The following is a 19155-nucleotide window of genomic DNA, read 5'->3' as shown; positions in this document are numbered from 1 at the left end:
TATTATATAGAGTCACATATGCACACTAGTTCACAGTACCTGTACTGAGTACATGCAGAGGGTGTAGCACCAATAAACAATAGGAAAATTATTGCTGTTTGCCTTCACCCATTTTTGTATTCTCCTATTCAAATTCATATACTAGTTTATACATGAATTCCTCTTCTATTAGAGGCTAATATATTTAAATAACACCTCACAAGGTATTACACTCTGCAGAGGGTGTAACACATGGATATTGGTACTTTTTGCTGAAAACGTATTTAGATATCTTTTTTGTACTGTGCTGATTAAATTCCTTATACACCCACTCCAAGTTCCGGAAAACCGCAGAGGGTGTAACACAATGGGTTCACTACAACACGTGTCTTATCCCAAATTAGAACAGCGCCACACCTACATCCCATTTCCATTTAATCAAAGTACACCAAGATTCAGGTAACAATTGAAATTCAGACAATATTTGTTGATCTTGGAGTTCAGCTGTAATCAGCAAGAGGATGGAGGGGCATTTATTTGCAAAGGCTGTGTTCCGGGTAGATTCGCACAGTAAAGATTGTGTGCAGGAAAGGAATATTTCACAAGGCAGACTGTCGTCAGGGATGGGGGAATTTAACTTTAAGAACATTTAGAATAATTCTGCTCTGGTCTATATGTAGGTTGAATATGGTATCCTGCGGAACCTTACATGGCTGAAGAAGACATACAGGTATTACAGCAGTCTGGGGAATGAGAACTGCTTTGATAATGCTTTCCTAATGACAAAATTACAATTTTGGAGATTTCTAAAAGACTGCAAGTTCCACCATCATGACCTTACACTTTCTGGAATGGATCGCATCCTGGCTGGTGAGTAAGAATACCTTTTATTTTAACGATAATGTCATTATAATACATTTGTCCTTCAGTGTATTACTAAACTAATGTGTCAAGGTTAAAGCGATATTAAAACCAAAACCAAAACTAAAAATGTAATATATTGTAGCTTACCAATCATTAGATGTAGTGGCTGCATTAGGTTTTCTTTTTTAGGTATTTTTTCACTCTGTCTTCACCTGGCGATCCACTAGCTGATTTAAATTCACTAATAGATGAGACTAAAAATTGAATTATTTGGCCTCAACACCAAACGATATTTCTGGCGGAAACCCAATACAGCTCACCAACCAAATAACACCATTCCTACAGTAAAGCATGGCGGTGGTAATATCCTGTTATGGGGTGTTTCTCTGCAGCAGGGACTGGATCACTTGTCAGGATAGAAGAAAAATGAATGAGGCAAAATACCATCTTGAGGAAAATCTGCTGCCCTCTCCCAGAAAGTTGTCAATGAAAAGAAGGTTTACCTTCCAACATGACAATGACCAAAAACAAACAGCAAAAATTACCACACAGTGGTTGAAGGAGAAAAAGGTGAATGTCCTTGCATGGCCTAGTCAGAGCCCAGACTTTAAGTGTTAATAAACTCAGGACCCTGTCATTCATTATATCTCCCACAGTAGACAAAACATGGAAATTAGTAAATATAAACTGCTAAATACCTTTTTTCATCAGCAGTTAGAGCAGTCTTGTGACTGGTTAAAGCTTGTAGGAGGAGTTTTCATTCTCCCATGATTGCCCAATAAGAATGCAGGGCCCCTGACCCTCTGTCTGGATAGTGCAGATTGGCCCTGTACTGATCACATGCACTCTCCCAACACACCAAAGCACACTAGCACACCAAACTGAGCATATGCAACCTGTCCACTGGCTCTGTACCTATCAGGTTATTTTTCGGAGACAGTGGAAGAAGGCGTTGATCAGAGGAGACAGGATCGAACAGCCTTTTTACACAATGCAGAGGATTAACCCCTTAGGTTTCACAGTGAGTATAACAACCATGTTTTACTGCATATACAAAACTGATTTTACTGTTGTGGGTTTAGTAACACTTTAAAGTGGTTGTATACCCCCCATGCGGAAGTTGTACCTATAAGTAAGCCTATAATAAGGCTTACCTATAGGTACTGTAAATATCTCCTAAACGTGTGCCGTTTAGGAGAGGTTTACCTTGTAGTGCACATGTGCTGTGAAGAAACGGACCTCTGTGCAGTTTCTTCACTAGCAAGAGCCGTGACTGACGGCTCCCGCGCGTATGTGCAGGAGTGACTTCACATGACTCCGGAAAGTCACAGAGATGGAGTCCGCGGCCCTGGAAGGAAGAGGGGTGAAGATGGATGCGGCCACCTGCGGGGACAGCGCAGGCTTCGATTGCAGGTAAGTGGCACATATCATTATGCTTTTACTTTGCAGGGGAACAAAAAGAGGGAGTAAAACCCATCAGGGTTTACTTCCTCTTTAAACTCCATTAATGGCTTCCATTAAACTCCATTAATAGTATGGCTTGAAGACTGCAGTTCACAAATGGTCACCATCAAATTTAACAGAACTTGAGCAGATCTGCAAAGAAGAGTGGGCAAATGTTGGGCAAAAGTCTAGATATGCAAAGTTATTAGACACATATCCCAAAAGACTAAAGGCTGTAATTAAAGCAAAAGGTGGCCCAACAAAATACTGACATAAGGGGGGGGGGGGGGGGATCCTTTTTCCAACTCAGCGTATCTGTTTTTGAATTTTTGCTTTTTTTTTTCTAAAATGTTGGTGTTCTATCTTTCATTTGGATGATAGAAGTTGCACTAGTAAATACAACAGCTGGGTAAAACAAAAACGGTGTTCGTCTTCATTTCAGGCTGCAAAGCAATAACGTGATTATTTTAAGGGGGGGGATTCTTTTCTATACCCGCTGTATTCCACATCATTGATTTATGTAACATTCTTTGTGATATTGCAGTATAAGTTTATTTTAGATTTGACTTATTCATCAGGAAATGATGATCCTGAGGAGGTACACTCCCCCTATGCTACAATACTGCTTCGTACATTCCTGACATATATTGTCTATTTGAGCTATCACATCACCCTTGAAGAGAATCCGTAAGTAAATCATGTCATGTATAAATTGTAAAATATTTAAAAAGTTTCCAGCTTGGGTGGAGGACAGAGCATTATATTATATGATAACCCTGGATAAAAATAAATCCAAAAAATGGTTGTGATATACTCTAAAATATTTATATATAATTACATTTAAAAAGGCCTGATGCTTTGCATACAAAATATTCTTTACTGCTAACCATTTTAATTATGCTTAGTCTGTATTATGTGCCCGATGTGAGACATCTTGCTACCATAAGGTTTAATGCCATGGGTATGGTTGTTGAACATGAAGGTATTATTTGCATTGCATATTTACATTGGTCCAGCTTGCCACCATAGCTCATACCTGGTGGGCTTCTGGGAAACCATTGTCATTCACAGAACACCTTATTGGACAAAATGAAGATCATGACATCACTGTCCCTCCTCTCCACTTCGTTCAATCAGAGAATACCTTCTTTGAAAAAAGATAGAAGATGTTTTATGCTAAACAAACATAATTTACTATAATATTGTACAGACTGAGCCTCATGTTAAAGTAAAGTTAAACCTTGTTTGGGCACTGGAAAGCCATTACAGAAGAGGTATAGAAAAAGTTAGCTCTTGGGGTTGTAGTGGAATCTAACAGCGAGTAGTAAAGTCCCATAGTGCTCGTGCCTAAGATGGATGGCAGCCTGAGGTTCTGCAGTGCCTTCAGGAAACTAAATGAAATATTTGTATTTCAAGCTTATCCTATGCCGCAGAGCAAAGAAAAAGACAGCATTTGCATCTCCGGCTGGGCTTACAGCCTCATACCAATTCCCATCTACAGAAGGTCCAGGCAGTTGTAGATTGTATTTGTAAGGTCTGGTTAACAGCCTATACAAAAAATGCTCAATAAGCATGAAAGAAGCCCACTATCTGAGCTTCAGCATTGGGCTTGGAGGCCATAAAGCCTCTAATTGATTGAAGCAAAGATGGAAGCAATTAAAAGCTGTTCGAAGCCAGTGTATAAAAAAGTTATAGCTTTTCTAGGGATTGTAGAAAACCACTGGAGGTTTTTGCTTAAGTTTCCAACTATAGCAGCTCCACTTACTGAGCTTACCAAAGGGAACAAGTCCACCAAGGTGAAATGAAACAAAGAGGCAGAGCTTTTCAAGAGTTGAAGGCAGAATTGTGTAAGGTACCAAAGTTAACCATCACCAACTTCAGTTAAGAATTTCTTGTACAAACAAATGCCTCTGGTGTTGGCCTTGGTGCAGTCATATTCCAGGAAATTAATGGAGAAGAGCATCCAGTAGCATACTTCAGCTGGAAACTAATCCCTGCACTGATGAATTATTTAGCAGTGGAAAGGGAGTGCCTGACCATAACAAGGGCACTGGAGCCATTGAGGGAGGACTTTTGGGAGGACAGTTCCATTTGATTACAGACTATTCTCCACTACAGTGGATGGCTCAGAATAAGGGGAACAATGCAAGACTCTATTTTATGTAGAACATAGGACAGCTGCCCAACAAAGAAAAGCTGATGGACTATAATGTGTCCATGTGTATTTTAGCAAGATGTGTTCCTTCCCACAGGTCTGACCAGAGGGTGAGGGTATGTGAGGCACTGATTGTCAGGTTTGTGGACTATGTATATGTGTCACTTAGGCTTCTCACCTATACATGATAAAGGGGCTACAGGGTTTATGACAAACATGAAGAAAACAAACTCTGTTCTGTTCTGGCTTCTGGAGTCTGGAGACTTTAAAGAACTGTGTGCGGGATCAAGCCTCCATTTCTAGGTCCACATCACACCTGGTAGACAGGCCTTGGTATTTTATTTCATCTGTGCACAGGCTTTATACTGTATATGTGAGCTGCCTAATGCTGACTAATGCCTGTGGCTCTCTCATTCTCTCTGCTGTGAGAGCCCGTTGCTGAACACTAAAAAGTTGGATGGCGAACCTATTATGGAGCACCCTGTTATTTAGTTAGTAGCTTAGAGGAGATGTTTTGTTTTAGAAACTGAAAAGTGACGGCAGAAAAAGACAGAGTAGTCCATCGAGTCTGCCCATTTTTTTGTTTTATGCTATGGACTTGCTATACAAGGCTTGCATGCCATGAATCTGTTTGCTGCCTTGCTGAAATAAATGCAGGTCAAATCTACTTGGACTGTTCTTGTGTGTCGCTGTTTTGAGGACAATAGTTATTAGAGGTTGAACTTGGACACTGTTAATTTTTAACCTTTATTGACAATGTAATAGTAGTTCTAAGAATCATGTCAGTAGTAATACCTTTAATACTTTATGTATCTGTTTAATAAGCATCATATTTTCTTTTTCTTGCAGAGGGAAGAAGGTTTCCCTTGTGGACTGCTTTTCTAAAATTATGGCACAAAATATATTACCTAATTCATGTAATGTGAAAGGTCAGTGCTATATATATACAGTATATATAATGTAAGTAATGTAGTAAACTTTTTTGCAGATCTTAACCACGGGGACACAATAGAAACATTATAGGTTTCATAAAATGCATCTAAAACCAGAAACAAAAAAATTATTTTATGTACACATACATAAAGTGAGTAGTTTGAAGACCAGTATTATTTTTTGTGTACAATTTTTAAATGGGAAGTTTGAGGAGCAACATTCATTTTGTGTACATAAAGTTGGTGAAGGTACAGCATTATATATACAGTATATACAATATGTCTTGTCCTTGAAAGGGTTGAATAACCACTGATTTAAATAAGCATTTCTCTTACCAGTGTAGAGTTCTAGGAACAGGATTTTTGTTAAGGATCTGGCTGTGCTATCTAGTGCCAGGATTATAAAATTGGCTGTATATAGTAACAAATCTCTTGGCAAGTAAAACTGATCACATGTAGACAATTAAATTTATGTATTTAGGTACTTGCCTGAAATTTAGCTTTAGTTTCATTAATCTGAGTCTCTTTTGTCATTTACAGGGCTTTTATTCCATGAAGCCCAGAAGATTGAGTATGCAATGTCTTACATTGACAAGTGTTGGGACATTTACAAAAGTTGCTGCCAGAAAAATACATCCCCACCTTATGAACCCACTATGACCATGAGGCGTTTCATCTGGATGATGAATGTAACTAAATTATTCCTCTTTTTATTGAAAAGTTTCCAAGTTGTCCTTTAGCGTATGAAATATCCATAACTTTTCCCTGAACACTTTCAGAACATCGACTCTCTGTCTAGTTAAAATTTGTATTTACCAGTGTTTTAGGCTCCCTTTTACACTTATTCGGTTGTTAACCCTTGTTGTTATGTGCATGAAGCACAGTACACCATATATGCATTGCAATGTGTTTTCATTCACTCTGAAAGGTACCCAGAGAAGATACAGCCCTTCAGTGCATCGCATTGACAGAGGTAAATGCACTGTGCTTAAAGTGGTTGTAAAGCCTTAAAGTGGATGTAAACCCTCTCCTATACCCAGTGAAGTGAACAGCCGCAGATGATACACAGAGATGAAACAAATCTCCCTACATAAGTTTTACATGTATATTTGCTGTCTTCAGCTTGCTATATTCTTTAGAATTCTTACATCATGTTAGAATTTGGACTTCCTCATTCTGCAGTAGGAGTGTAGTCTTGGCTTACACTGTCTGACAGCTGTTTGGAGGAAAGGCACACCCCCCCCCCATTCCACATAGGCAGAAGAATGAAAATATATTCAGAGCTGTGCTGTGACAAGACAAGCTCTCTGCTAATCTACTTATAGCACCCATCCCAACACAAATTTAAGGCTGGTTTTATCTCCCGTCTCGGAGAACTTGTCAGAAGTTTGTCATGCTGATAACAGAAGAACGAAACCGCAGAAAGACACAGGACTCAGGGCTTTGGAGAGAGATAAGTAAACACTACATATATATGTGTCAGGTCAGATTTCATGAATCAGGTTTACACCCACTGCTGTCAATTAAAAGCTGTGACATGAGGGCGAGGCCGGGGCCGAGTTCCGATGTCTATGTCAATAGATGTAGCAGCGGGACTCAGGAGCGAGCCTCCATGGGTGCCCCCATGGAAATCGGCTTTTCGTGGGGGCACCCGATTAAGAGGAGGGGCCTGGAGCTGTGGCGGAGGGCCCCAGAAGAAGAGGATTGGGGCTGCTCTGTGCAAAACCTTTTCACAGAACAGATAAGTAAAGGCATGTTTGTTCTTTAAAAAAAAAAAAACATTTACAAACATTTTAGGCAACACTCCTGATTGCCTCAAACACAACAATTTCATCTAAATGTAAAAAGTGTCCTTACATGGCTCTCATCGTGAGAAAAATGTTATTGAGGCTCATAAAATTGAGGCTCATGAAGACAGAAGAACAGCAACGTGAAAAGATAGCAGAAAAAAAGCATTGTTAGAATAAAGAGAAGAAAAAGTTGGTAAAGACGTGGTAATACCAGGATGAGAGTTCTCCAAGACCTACAGCAAGAAAAGCTCATGATTTTAACTGCTTAAGGACAAGCCGGCGTCATACTGCGGCAGGTTGGCTCTCTTGGGCAAATTGGCGTAGGCGTACGTCGGGTGCTTTAAAAGCGATAGGGGGTGCGCACCCACCGGCCGCCACAATGTCCGCCGGCCACCTGTGATCGCTCCACAGAGAGCCAGAATGGGGATCTGTCAGTGTAAACAGACAGATCCCCGTTCTGACAGGGGAGGAGAGACAGATCTGCGGTTTCTAGTGATTAGAAACAGAGATTTCTCTCCTCCTCCGGTCAGTCCCAACTCCCCAGTTAGAAACACCTCCCAGGGAACACATTTAACCCCTTAATCTCCCCTAGTGTTAACCCCTTCCCTGCCAGTGACATTTACTCAGTAAGCAGTGCATTTTTATAGCAACGATTCATGTATAAATGTCAATGGTCCCAAAAATATGTCAAAAGTGTCCGATCTGTCCGCAATGTCACAGTACCATTAAAAATTGCAGATCGACGCCATTACTAGTAAAAAAAAAAAATAATAATGAAAATGCCATAAATCTATCCCCTATTTTGTTGACGCTATAACTTTTGAGCAAACCAATCAATATACGCTTATTGCAATTTTTTTACCAAAAATATAAAGAAGAATACATATTGGCCTAAACTGATGAAGAAATTTGTTTTGTTTTGTTTAATTTTGGGATATTTATTATCGCAAAAATTAAAAAAATATATATATTTTTTTTTTTTCAAAATTGTTGCTCTTTTTTTGTTTACAGCACAAAATATAAAAACTGCAGAGGTGATCAAATACCACCAAAAGAAAGCTCTATTTGCGGGGAAAAAAGGACATCAATTTTTTTTGGGTGCAACGTCGCACGACCGTGTAATTGTCAGTTAAAGCAACGCAGTGCTGTATTGCAAAACATGGCCTGGTCATTAAGGGGACAAATCCTAGTCCTTAAGTGGTTAAACTAACACCCTTTTGTTTGCTGACACACTGATGGGCATGCAATTTTTTTTGGTGGGCAGGAGCGGGTACCTAGTTTTGACAGGTACCCGCTCCCACTTCCACTCGGATAGCCTAGGCGATCCAAGCGAAAGTTCTCCTCTCTCCCTCCCTCCCTGCAATTTTCTGGGACACGTCAAGTCCCAGAAGACTGTGAGACCATTCACAAAGTGCAGTGTGGCTTGTGCATGTGCAATGGGCACCTGGTTGTGAAGCCACAAGCAGCACAGCCAGTGCCAGGAACCCGAAGGCCAATGAAGAACTAGCCCAGGCGAGGACAGTGCTGGATCCCAGGACAGGTATGTGTCCTGTTATTAAAAGTCAGCAGTTACAGGATTTGTAGCTGGTGACTTTTAATCTTTTTTTTTCCAGAGTGAAGAACCTCTTTAACTGCAGCAGATAAAAATCAGGTCTCCTGCCCTGTTAGATAGAGCTGTCCTGTGTGGCAGAGCTATGTAAATCTGAGGACTGACAGGGCAGCTATACAAATCATTTGCCAGGTAACACAGCTCCCCTATTTTGATCTCATCTGTGTATTTAGCTGTTTGCCTGGAGATCAGTTTTAATGATTTAGATATAAAAATAAATCTTTAAATCAAAGTGTGCCCATTTTAAAAAAAACCTTGTTTTTATCTATAGATTGTAGTTGTATACGGTACTTACAAGGGGGCAGCCACATGTGCTTGTTACCATATGGGCTCTGTTCATTCTCATATCATTGATAAGGTCTGCTTTAAGCCTGGCACACACTATCATTTTCAGGCTGGACGAAAAAAAGAAAACTGAAGAGCTCGGGAGGAGATCCTGTATTAACTATCCAATGATAGTACAGTGATCTCTCCCGCTGAGCAATTGTGTCCTGACAGGGGGATGGACCCCCTACCAGAACACACGGGCCAGCGCTTTCAGCCAGTGGCAAGTCGGATGCCGATTGGCAGACCTTTTTCGGTCATGCTCCTTTGACAGAAGCCCAACGTTAGGGCGGCTTCTGGCAGAATGGCTGCCATGCACAGGGGCCAAATTTTCGACTGGTTTCTATTGAACTGTCCGATATTCAGCCCGTGTGTATGGCTCTTTAATGAAAAGAATGGACTACCCTCAATCACTATTTATGTTAAATGACCACAATGCATCTAGATAGACAGAGGTAATGTTGTTACGCTGTTATGCTAGGCTATAAGGGGTCAGGGAAGCATTTTTATTAAGGGCAAGAAGGAGGTACTTATATTAAAAATGTAATGTTATTTGGTAGTAATGACATGCTGTACTGATTCATGCAAAGTGTCATTTTTGTAATTGGTCCACTTTAATATGACAATGATCCTATCATAGTAACACTTTATATGTGTACCCAATGATTACAATGAGAAATATTTTATGCTGTGTATACAGGACTTCAAAATCAAAAACCAAGATCTTACTGTTACGAAGATTGTGGAAATCTTAGCTGCGGACGACCCCGCTGTACATAATGGCAAAGAAATCAATCTTGAACTAGAGGTGAGACTTTCTTCTTGTTCTTTCATCTTGTGAATATAAGTCATAAATGAATTGTTCCTTTTCCATGTAATGCTTGCTACACACATGACAGTCAGATTTTAGATTTATCAAATGTATGTAATGTGAGAGCTCCTACCATTTATTGAGTCTGCATCCAATCAGATGGGCTCTTACTCTACATAGATGTTAATAGATCTGAAAAAGGTCTAGAGATCGAAAAAAGATTGTACAGTCAGATCGTAACGTGTACAATCAGATCTTGCCCCAATTTATGAACAGCTGTACAGTATAATGCTAGCCATACACACACACACACACATAGAATTTTGTCCAATTTCCGCTGAGTTGGCTTTAATTTAAGCTGGCAGTGGCCCTATAGGTGCCACGCGGCTCTTTAAAATTTGCCTGAAAAATTGAAGGAACAAGGTGAAAAATTGTTGGCCTAAAAATGACTGCATCCTGTTAGATTCAGATCAGATTTATAGTATAAATGAAGGCATTCTTATTTGGTGCTATATCCGCAAAACCACAAATATATCTACGGATTAGAAAATCTGTATTTTGAGGTACCACTGGTACCACACAGTTTGTATTAAAACTTCTTTTTATTATACCTAAATAGATAAAACGGTCTCTCAAGTCAACATTCATCAATTCATATACTGTAAGACCTCCATAGTTTATTTGTACCCCTAGCCCACAAACCAGCTATTATTACAGTGCCATAAGTTGCTCCCAACAAATTATTCGGGTTCTTTCATTTCTTTATGCGGAACTGCCATTAAGAGATGGACAAAAAAAAACAACTACAACAATTTGTTGGGGGCTAAACAAGAGAAATGTATGTGTGTTTGGCTAGCATTTTGGCCTACCTGACTGGACACAATATGAATGGTTATGGTTTCAGATAACAGTAGCTGACAAAGTGTATTGACATGACACTTCTAAAACAAATCTGAGTATGTGGCCAACATATGAAGACTGCCATTGCTGACTTCTCCTTTAGAAAATGCTAGTTGCCTTGCTGTCAGTACCCAGATCAGAGATTCTGACTTCACTCAGACTACAGATATCACATCAGGGCCGTTTTTAAGGCAGGGCAAAAGGGGCAGCTGCCCTGGGCCCTGTCATTGTTGTGGGGGCCAAAGCAGCTGCCTCATATTTGCCAACTATCCTGGTTTAAATTCCCTCATCCCTTGAGGTTTTAGTCCGGTGCTGTGTTCCAATATCTCAGTGTGAAGTGCTGCTACTAATGCTGCCCAGTTCTGCCCTTTTGTTGTGTAAAGATGACTCACCTGCAGACCCTGTGTTTACATGCTTATGTAAATAGCAGCTGCATTCATATGTAAATAGCAGCGGCCGGCACCATTAATATGTATATCATGCCCCCCTGAGGTCATATCCACAGTAATCTCTAGCAGCCAATCAACAAGCAGAAATCGTGTGCTGTAACCTTTAGCAACTAATCAGTGAGCCGTAATGTGTGTTGTAACCTCTAGCAACCAGTCAGTGAGCGGTAATGATACACTGTAACCTCTGGCAACCAATCGCAATAGCTGCCTGATCTGATTCAGTAAACTGATTTTGAGTCTAGCTGCTATTTATTGTATGTCTCAGAGCAGGTGGAGAGCGAAACTTCATGGGGGGGGCCCAAGAAAAGTTTTGCCCAGGGTCCAATCAATATTAAAGACGGCCCTGTATCACATGCTTGTTTCAGGTCAAGTTTTGAAATATTTAGAAAGTACTGAAGCCAGTTGCCAGTTACAGCAAGAAAAAAAGCATGCTCAAAGTTCAGCAATGGTTGTTAATGATAGGTTTTCTTTGAAATACTTCAGATGCAGATCTTTCCTGCAGATTGTAGATGGTGCTGTGGGCTTTACTATACAGTTGCTACACTTTCTACAGTGATTTATAGATTAGATTGAATTAACACTTATAATAAAGAAAACAGCACAAGGCCAACAGTGTAATTAATATTCAAAACTTCAAATAACATCAAATGCATTTATTTTGAATTTAATAAAAAATCAAAACATACATGATGATCTCTCTGGATATACAGTACCTGTCTGTGGTGAGAGTGTGCTACAGACCTTTATTTTATGTCATAAGTATTATCACTAATATTGTGAGCATTGATATTTCTGACAAATACAGTATCTGGTGGCAGTGATTGATTTGGGGTAGTTAATCAAACCCATCGATGATCGCTCTCAGTCTGCAAGCTGGAAAGTCTTTGTGCAGGATGAGGCTGAGAGTGGCCTTGTCGCGTATCAGTGACAGCATGGTGTGAATTTGTATGATGACACTTGTATTACAGTGAATATTTGAGTATAATATAATATTTGATTTTTGCACTTGAAATGGAAAATATTTTCTTAACGCAGAACTGCACAATATATAATAGATATTCTTATCTTTTGTATTTGGTGATTTCACATACAGTAGGTGTTAGCCTCTCTATAATTGTATACAGTTGTGCTCATAAGTTTACATACCCTGGCAGCATTTATGATTTCTTGGCCATTTTTCAGAGAATATGAATAATAACCCAAAAACATACCTTTCACTAATGGTTAGTGTTTGGCTGAAGCCATTTATTATCAATCAACTGTGTTTACTCTTTTTAAATCATAATTACAAAAGAAACTACCCAAATGACCCTGATCAAAAGTTTACATACCCCAATTCTTAATACTGTGTATTGCCCCCTTTAACATCAATGACAGCTTGAAGTCTTTTGTGGTATTTGTGGATGAGGCTCTTTATCTTCTCAGATGGTAAAGCTGCCCATTCCTCTTGGCAAAAAGCCTCCAGTTCCTGTAAATTCTTGGGCTGTCTTGCACAAACTGTACAGTTGAGATCTCCCCCAGAGTGGCTCAATGATATTGAGGTCAGGAGACTGAGATGGTCACTCAAGAACCTTCACTTTATTCTGCTGTAGTCAGTGACAGGTCAACTTGGCATTGTGTTTTGGATCATTGTCATGTTGGAATGTCCAAGTACGTCCCATGCGCAGCTTCCTGGCTGATGATTGCAAATGTTCCTCCAGTATTTTTTGATAACATACTGCATTCATCTTGCCATCAATTTTGACCAAATTTCCTGTGCCTTTGTAGCTCACACATCCCCAAAACAACAGCGATCCACCTCCGTGTTTCACAGTAGGAAGGGTGTACCTTTCATCATAGGCCTTGTTGACTCCTCTCCAAATGTAGCGTTTATGCTTGTGGCCAAAAAGCTCAATTTTGGTCTCATCACTCCAAATGACTTTGTGCCAGAAGGTTTGAGGCTTGTCTCTGTGCTGTTTGGCGTATTGTAAGTGGGGTACTTTGTGTCATTTGCGTAGTAATGGCTTTCTTCTGGCGACTCGGCCATGCAGCCCATCTCTCTTCAAGTGCCTCCTTATTGTGCATCTTGAAACAGCCACACCACATGTTTTCAGAGAGTCCTGAATTTCACCTGAAGTTATTTGTGGGTTTTTCTTTGCATCCCAAACAATTTTCCTGGCAGTTGTGGCTGAAATTTAGTTGGTCTACCTGACCGTGGTTTGGTTGGTCTTCTTGATTAGAGTTTGAACACCGCTGATTGGCATTTTCAATTCCTTGGATATCTTTTTATATCCCTTTTCTGTTTTATACAGTTCAACTGCTTTCCCCATGACTCAGAATCCAGAAATGTCAGTGCAGCAAGGGTCTGTCAGGAGTCCAGAAACTCATTGACCTTTTATACACACATACATTAATTACAAGCAAACAGATCACAGGTGATGATGGTTACCTTTAATAGCCATTCAAACCCCTTTTGTGTTAACTTGTGTGCATGTTATCAGGCCGAATCACCAGGGTATGTAAACTTTTGATCAGGGTCATTTGGGTAGTTTCTGTTGCCATTATGATTTAAAAAGAGTAAACGCAGTTGATTGATAATAAATTGCTTCAGCCAAACACTAACCATGAGTGAAAGAAAAGCTTTTGTGTTATCATTCATATTCTCTGAAAAATGGCCAAGAAAGCATAAATTCTGCCAGGGTATGTAAACCTATTAGCACAACAGTATAATGCAGAATTTATATTGATAGGAGAAGCTCTGAGATATTATTTATTTTAAAAGGTATTTTATATATATATAGTTAACCAGTTTTTTTCCTTGCCAGCTTACATTCCTTGAGTTCTTTGAGGCGCTGTTTGGCTGTGCTATCACCTATGTCACGGATGAGCTATTAAGTCAATCACTCAGTGAACTTCCTCAAAGTGAACAAAGTCAACTGTCTGTTACAGATGAGATCCCAGAAGATGTAACAGATCATGTGCTAGATCATCCACAGCTGGTTAGTATTAAATTTAACATTTTTGTTCTCTCAATCTCTCTATTGATATATAATACTTAAAGTGATTTTAAAGTCTTGTTTTTTTTTTTCTCAAAAATAACAAATATGTTATACTTACCTGCTCTGTGCAGTTGTTTTGCACAGAGCAGCCCGGATCCTCCTCTTCTCGCCCCCCCAGCGCTCTTGGCCCCTCCCTCCTGCCAAGTGCCTATGGGGGCACCTAAGCAGGCTTGCTCCTGAGCCGCGGCTCTGCGTGCCCATTCACACACAGAGCCGTGACTCGTATCTGCCCCCTCCCTCTTCTGATTGGCTCACTGTCAGTGATTGACAGCAATGAAACAAGAAAATCCACTCCAGGTGAGTGAGTCTCTGGTTAATCCCCACACACACTAGTCAGGTGATAGCCCAATTCGCATGCTGTGTAACATGAAGAAATAATTCCGGATGGCTGCACCTCCAAAAATCCTTTTATGGAAGCTTCATATGACAAGTGGTTAACAGATGGAGCAGAGGACAAAGCGGTAGACGCGTTTCGCGCAAATGTTAGCACTTCGTCATGACTTCAGTCATTACCTCAGTGATTCACAGCAGTGGGAGCCAATGGCTCGGCCCTGCCCCTGTTCCAACAGCTCCCACTGCAAGCAATCTGTGCACTGAGGGGAGACATAGCTGGGAGAGCTGCTGCTCTCATGCACCTTGCTGGATTAGGATCAGACTCAGGTAAGTATAAGGAGGGTAAGGGGGTACACATGCATAGAATGCATTAAAGTAAAAAACCCAAGGCTTTACAACCACTTTAATTCTTTAATCAGAAGGTATTTACATGTCCCATGTAACCTCCATCACCAATTTTAGAGACCAGTGGTTCATTCCTCATTGCTCTTTTATTCTTCATTCCTTAATGCTGTTTGACCAACTGTACTGGATGAGCAAGTGACATAAAGGAATGATTTGTATGACTCTGCCCACTATGCAAACATAAGAAATAAAACCCGTTGTTTGTGGGATTTGTGTTGGAAGTTATGTTTTGTTTTTACAAGATAATATTGTGCTTCACACACAGATTCAGTGGAGGGCTTTCTTATTCTTTTTGGCCTACCTCATTATAAACTACCTGGAAAACTTGAATATTTGAATGTATGTTTGCTTTTGAGGTCTGATCCACTATATTAAATGTGTATGTTTCAGAATTGCCCTGAAAACTACATCCCACTTAAAATCTGAATTACATTGCATAGATACACACTTCCATACACATTCCTTGAATACTGTATTTATTGGCGTATAACATGTGCTTTTTCACCCTGAAAATCGGGTAGAAATAGTGTGTGCGTGTTATATGCCAATACTGCTATATGGGCTGCCTAGGAGGGAACGGGGAGGGGGCGGGATGAGCGCCGTCAGATTACATACAGCGAGAATCTCCTGTTTACTCAGTGGCCTCTGTTATAGGAAGTCCCGTCTCCTGGGCTGGCATTGGACCAGTGTTCTGTCTATCATAGAAGCCGGTCCAGGAGGCGTTACTTTGTATTAAAGAGGCCGCCGAGTAAACAGGAGATTCTCGCTGTATGTAATCTGACGGCACTCGTCCAGCACCCCTCCCTGTCCCCTCCGAGGCAGCAGTAATCTGAGGTGAGGCTGCGAATGAGCATTGATCAGACTGCATTCATGGCAATGGTGAGGCTGCATATGGGCATTTATCAGGCTGCAGATGGGTATTGATCAAGCTGCATTGATGGGCAATTGTGAGGCTGCAGATGGCATTAATCAGGCTGCAGATGGCATTGATCAGGATGGAGCAGATGGGCAATGGTGAGGCTGCATTGATGGAAACTGACCCTTATTTTGCTTCAAAGTTCTTTATTTAAAATGTAAGTTTTTTTCTTGAAATTTCCCCCCCTAAAATGAAGGTGTGTGTTATATGCCGATAAATATGGTAATTACATCTGTAAAATTCTGCCTCCTCTGTGTATTAAATTTCTTGGAAGTTGCTGCACCACGGACCCGAATTTCACCAGTTAGTGAAGTTCTCTTTTTTCGGTACCATGGCCCTGGGCTCATTCATCATGGAGGATGATGTACCAAGGGAGTACGGGCTGATTTATATGGGCAGCTGCTGGCAGGAATCTGGGCTTCTTGGACCCAGGTTAGGTCTCTGGGCAGGCAGGATGTGAACGGACGTGCAACCAGTTACATCAGACTACATCAGATGCATCACATTTATGTCCCAAAAAAAATGGAAAAGGACACAGAACTCTTCTGTTTTTTCATTTTGGACCTAGATGGTCTCAGAGATAATCAGATGTGAACAGATGCATGTCCATTTACATCTGCCTGCCGTCTGCCTGCCTATAGACCTAACATAAAGATTCAGTTCAGATCAGCCTGAAAAACTTACAGGCAGATATGATCTGACCATCTGTGTGAAAGGGACTTAAAGCATACCTAAATGCAAAACTTTTTTTTTTTTTTTAGTTTTGGATAGAGTAGATAGCATTAGAACACCTGTCCAGTTTTTATTGTTGTCAGTGCCCCCCCCGTTAGGGACATTTACCCAACCTAATTGTAATGTTTACCATTATCACTGAGTAAAAAGCAAAATAAAACTCCACATCCCACATTTTAGGACAGAAATAGAGACGGGGAGTTTCAAATGGGAACATTAGTTCTGGTGACCCTGGTGACAACCAGGGATTCCCTCGCTTTGGAGGGATTTCCCCTCACTTCCTGTTGTGGCAAGCAAAGGGAAATCTCCAACCAACGGGTCACAGATGGCAAAAAAAAAAATTGAGGTGGGTTATTGAACATGGGTTATAACCCTCCCTTTACCTGTTTTGCCTTTAGTTCTACTATAAAGTAAAACATTGCGATACTATTTTAAAATATGTGTTTACTAAAAATAGACTGTAGTTCTCAAATTGGCTCTTAGTTAAACTGGTCCTTTGTGCGAGTGGGACATTATAAGCTTCTTTATGGGTCTGACTTCTTCAGGGTTATTTTTATAGAGAGGCATAATACATCAGTACTGGAAAAGTTGAAAACAAAATGACAAATTTGAAAGAATTAGGGCTGGTTCACACCACATGCAGTCCAGGGCGTTTTTTCTGCATGGAAAGTAGGTTATATGGTTTTCAAATGGCATACTTCACACCGGAGCTTGCAGTTCCCATGTGTTCCAGTTCCAGAAAAAAAAGTAGAACATGCTGCATTTTTCCTGCACTGGACTGTACTGGAACGCTGTAAAAAGCATCAAAAACGCACTGGAGTGCACAGGAACACACCTAAATTCACCAAAAACGCACTGGAACACACATGTTCTTATTTAAAGTTAAGAAAAAAAGAGGGGGGAAAAATGCACTGAACTGCAACAAAAACGCACCAAAAACGCATCAAAAACAGGCATGCAGAAAAGCATCTGGAACGCATCCGGACTGCTTTTCTATGGTGTGAACTGGACCTCAATGTCAGAACGAATTATGTTGATAGACTGGTACTGGAAAATGTCTCCAGTGTCAACCAAAATTATCTGAAATATGCTCCATACCAATATATAAGCTGTTCACATAGTCTGACAAGATGACAGCATTAGGCGGACATAAAAATGCTATACAAGAACTACAGAGCTTTAATACAAGCTTTAATATTGTACCATTAGTGTAAATAAGGAACATTGTGATTTTTGTTGTTTTCACAAGCATAAATGATGTGTATTACAATCCTAATTCTCCTTTATGCTTAATTTACAGAATAAGAGTGATTATGTGATGCTAGAGCAGGATCTGATTAATGCCTTAAAAACAAAGGAGAAACGGAGCCCCCCTCTTCCTTTCCAGTCCACAAGTTAGTATTGGCATTCGGAAATGTAATGAGAGAGTGAGGTTCTATTTTTACAATGCGGAATCCAAGAAAAATGATTTGCTTGTGTGAATCAGTATAATGAAAACAATACTAGCATATCATCAATGCATCTTTAGTGTAACTTTTCATTTAAAACCATGTTGATGTTTCATTGAAGTTTGTTCTTGTTATCTGTTCCAGTTCATTTTTGTATTACATGTACAAATTTGTAGTCTTCCTGTAGTGGCTAATAGCATATTAGACAGGTGACACAGCATCCCTGCTGAGTTGTTGAGATAACAGTCTAGCAGTAAAGAAACATTATAGACTAATAGATGTCTACTACAATAGATGAAAACTACATTATCGCACAGAGCACTACATAAAGAAGCCCCTTCTGCTTATAAAAACGAATATGGCTACCCCTTTGTACAACTAGAAAAATAAAAAAAATCATTTTCATAAGTTAAAAAAAAACAAAAGAATCCCTTTGATGTATACCTATGGTTTCCCTAACCACATTAACCTGCTTCTTGGTCATAAAGTATAAAATCAAGATCTTTTCTCATTTTGGATAGAGCAGAGAATGATCAAAAATCCTTTTGTGTATGTGTGTGTGTTTTTTTTTTTTTTTACACCATTGTGTCAGGGCGATTTCTCTTCACATCCTGCCCCATAGACACAACAGAAAGTGGGTGGAGGACTCTACAAAGTGGGGGATTTCTCCTATTAAGCCAGCCTTACATGAATTGAAACTCGGCTGGTTCATTTTCATGTATGGGCACCCTGATTGTACACAAATCGAATCTTTCAACTTAGCATAGGGGGGGTGATTTCCCCCACCCACCTCAAATGTGTGGATGGGGGAATCGGGTCTTTTTTTCTTTTTTTTTTCGTTCAACCTGTTGGTTATGGTATCTACTGTTCAGCATACTTTGATTACTTTACTTTATGCTTAGTACAGGATTGCTTTAAAGATCATGCAATATCATTATAAACACAAGATGGCAGTATAATTCCACATTTGAATGTAAAGCAGCAAGTAGTAGATATGCCAAGGAGTAAAATAAAATAAGTTATGAAG

The 19155-nt window shown here is 40.0% G+C and overlaps 1 protein-coding gene across 1 annotated transcript in view; it reads left to right on the top strand.

Annotated features, from left to right (window-relative positions):
- The window catches only part of RSPH10B (radial spoke head 10 homolog B), an 88690-nt gene that overhangs the window by 63925 nt on the left and 5610 nt on the right, over nt 1-19155 (top strand). Inside the window, exons 11-17 of the mRNA XM_073591012.1 lie at nt 660-849; nt 2865-2973; nt 5291-5370; nt 5914-6062; nt 9797-9904; nt 14061-14234; nt 17981-18074. Of these exons, the coding sequence (XP_073447113.1) occupies nt 660-849; nt 2865-2973; nt 5291-5370; nt 5914-6062; nt 9797-9904; nt 14061-14234; nt 17981-18074 (904 nt within the window). The remainder of the gene's footprint in view (nt 1-659; nt 850-2864; nt 2974-5290; nt 5371-5913; nt 6063-9796; nt 9905-14060; nt 14235-17980; nt 18075-19155) is intronic.

Source organism: Aquarana catesbeiana, linkage group LG06, assembly GCF_042186555.1.
Source record: "Aquarana catesbeiana isolate 2022-GZ linkage group LG06, ASM4218655v1, whole genome shotgun sequence".
NCBI classification, from domain to species: Eukaryota; Metazoa; Chordata; class Amphibia; order Anura; family Ranidae; genus Aquarana; species Aquarana catesbeiana.
This window is presented reverse-complemented; position numbering and strand designations above follow the sequence as displayed.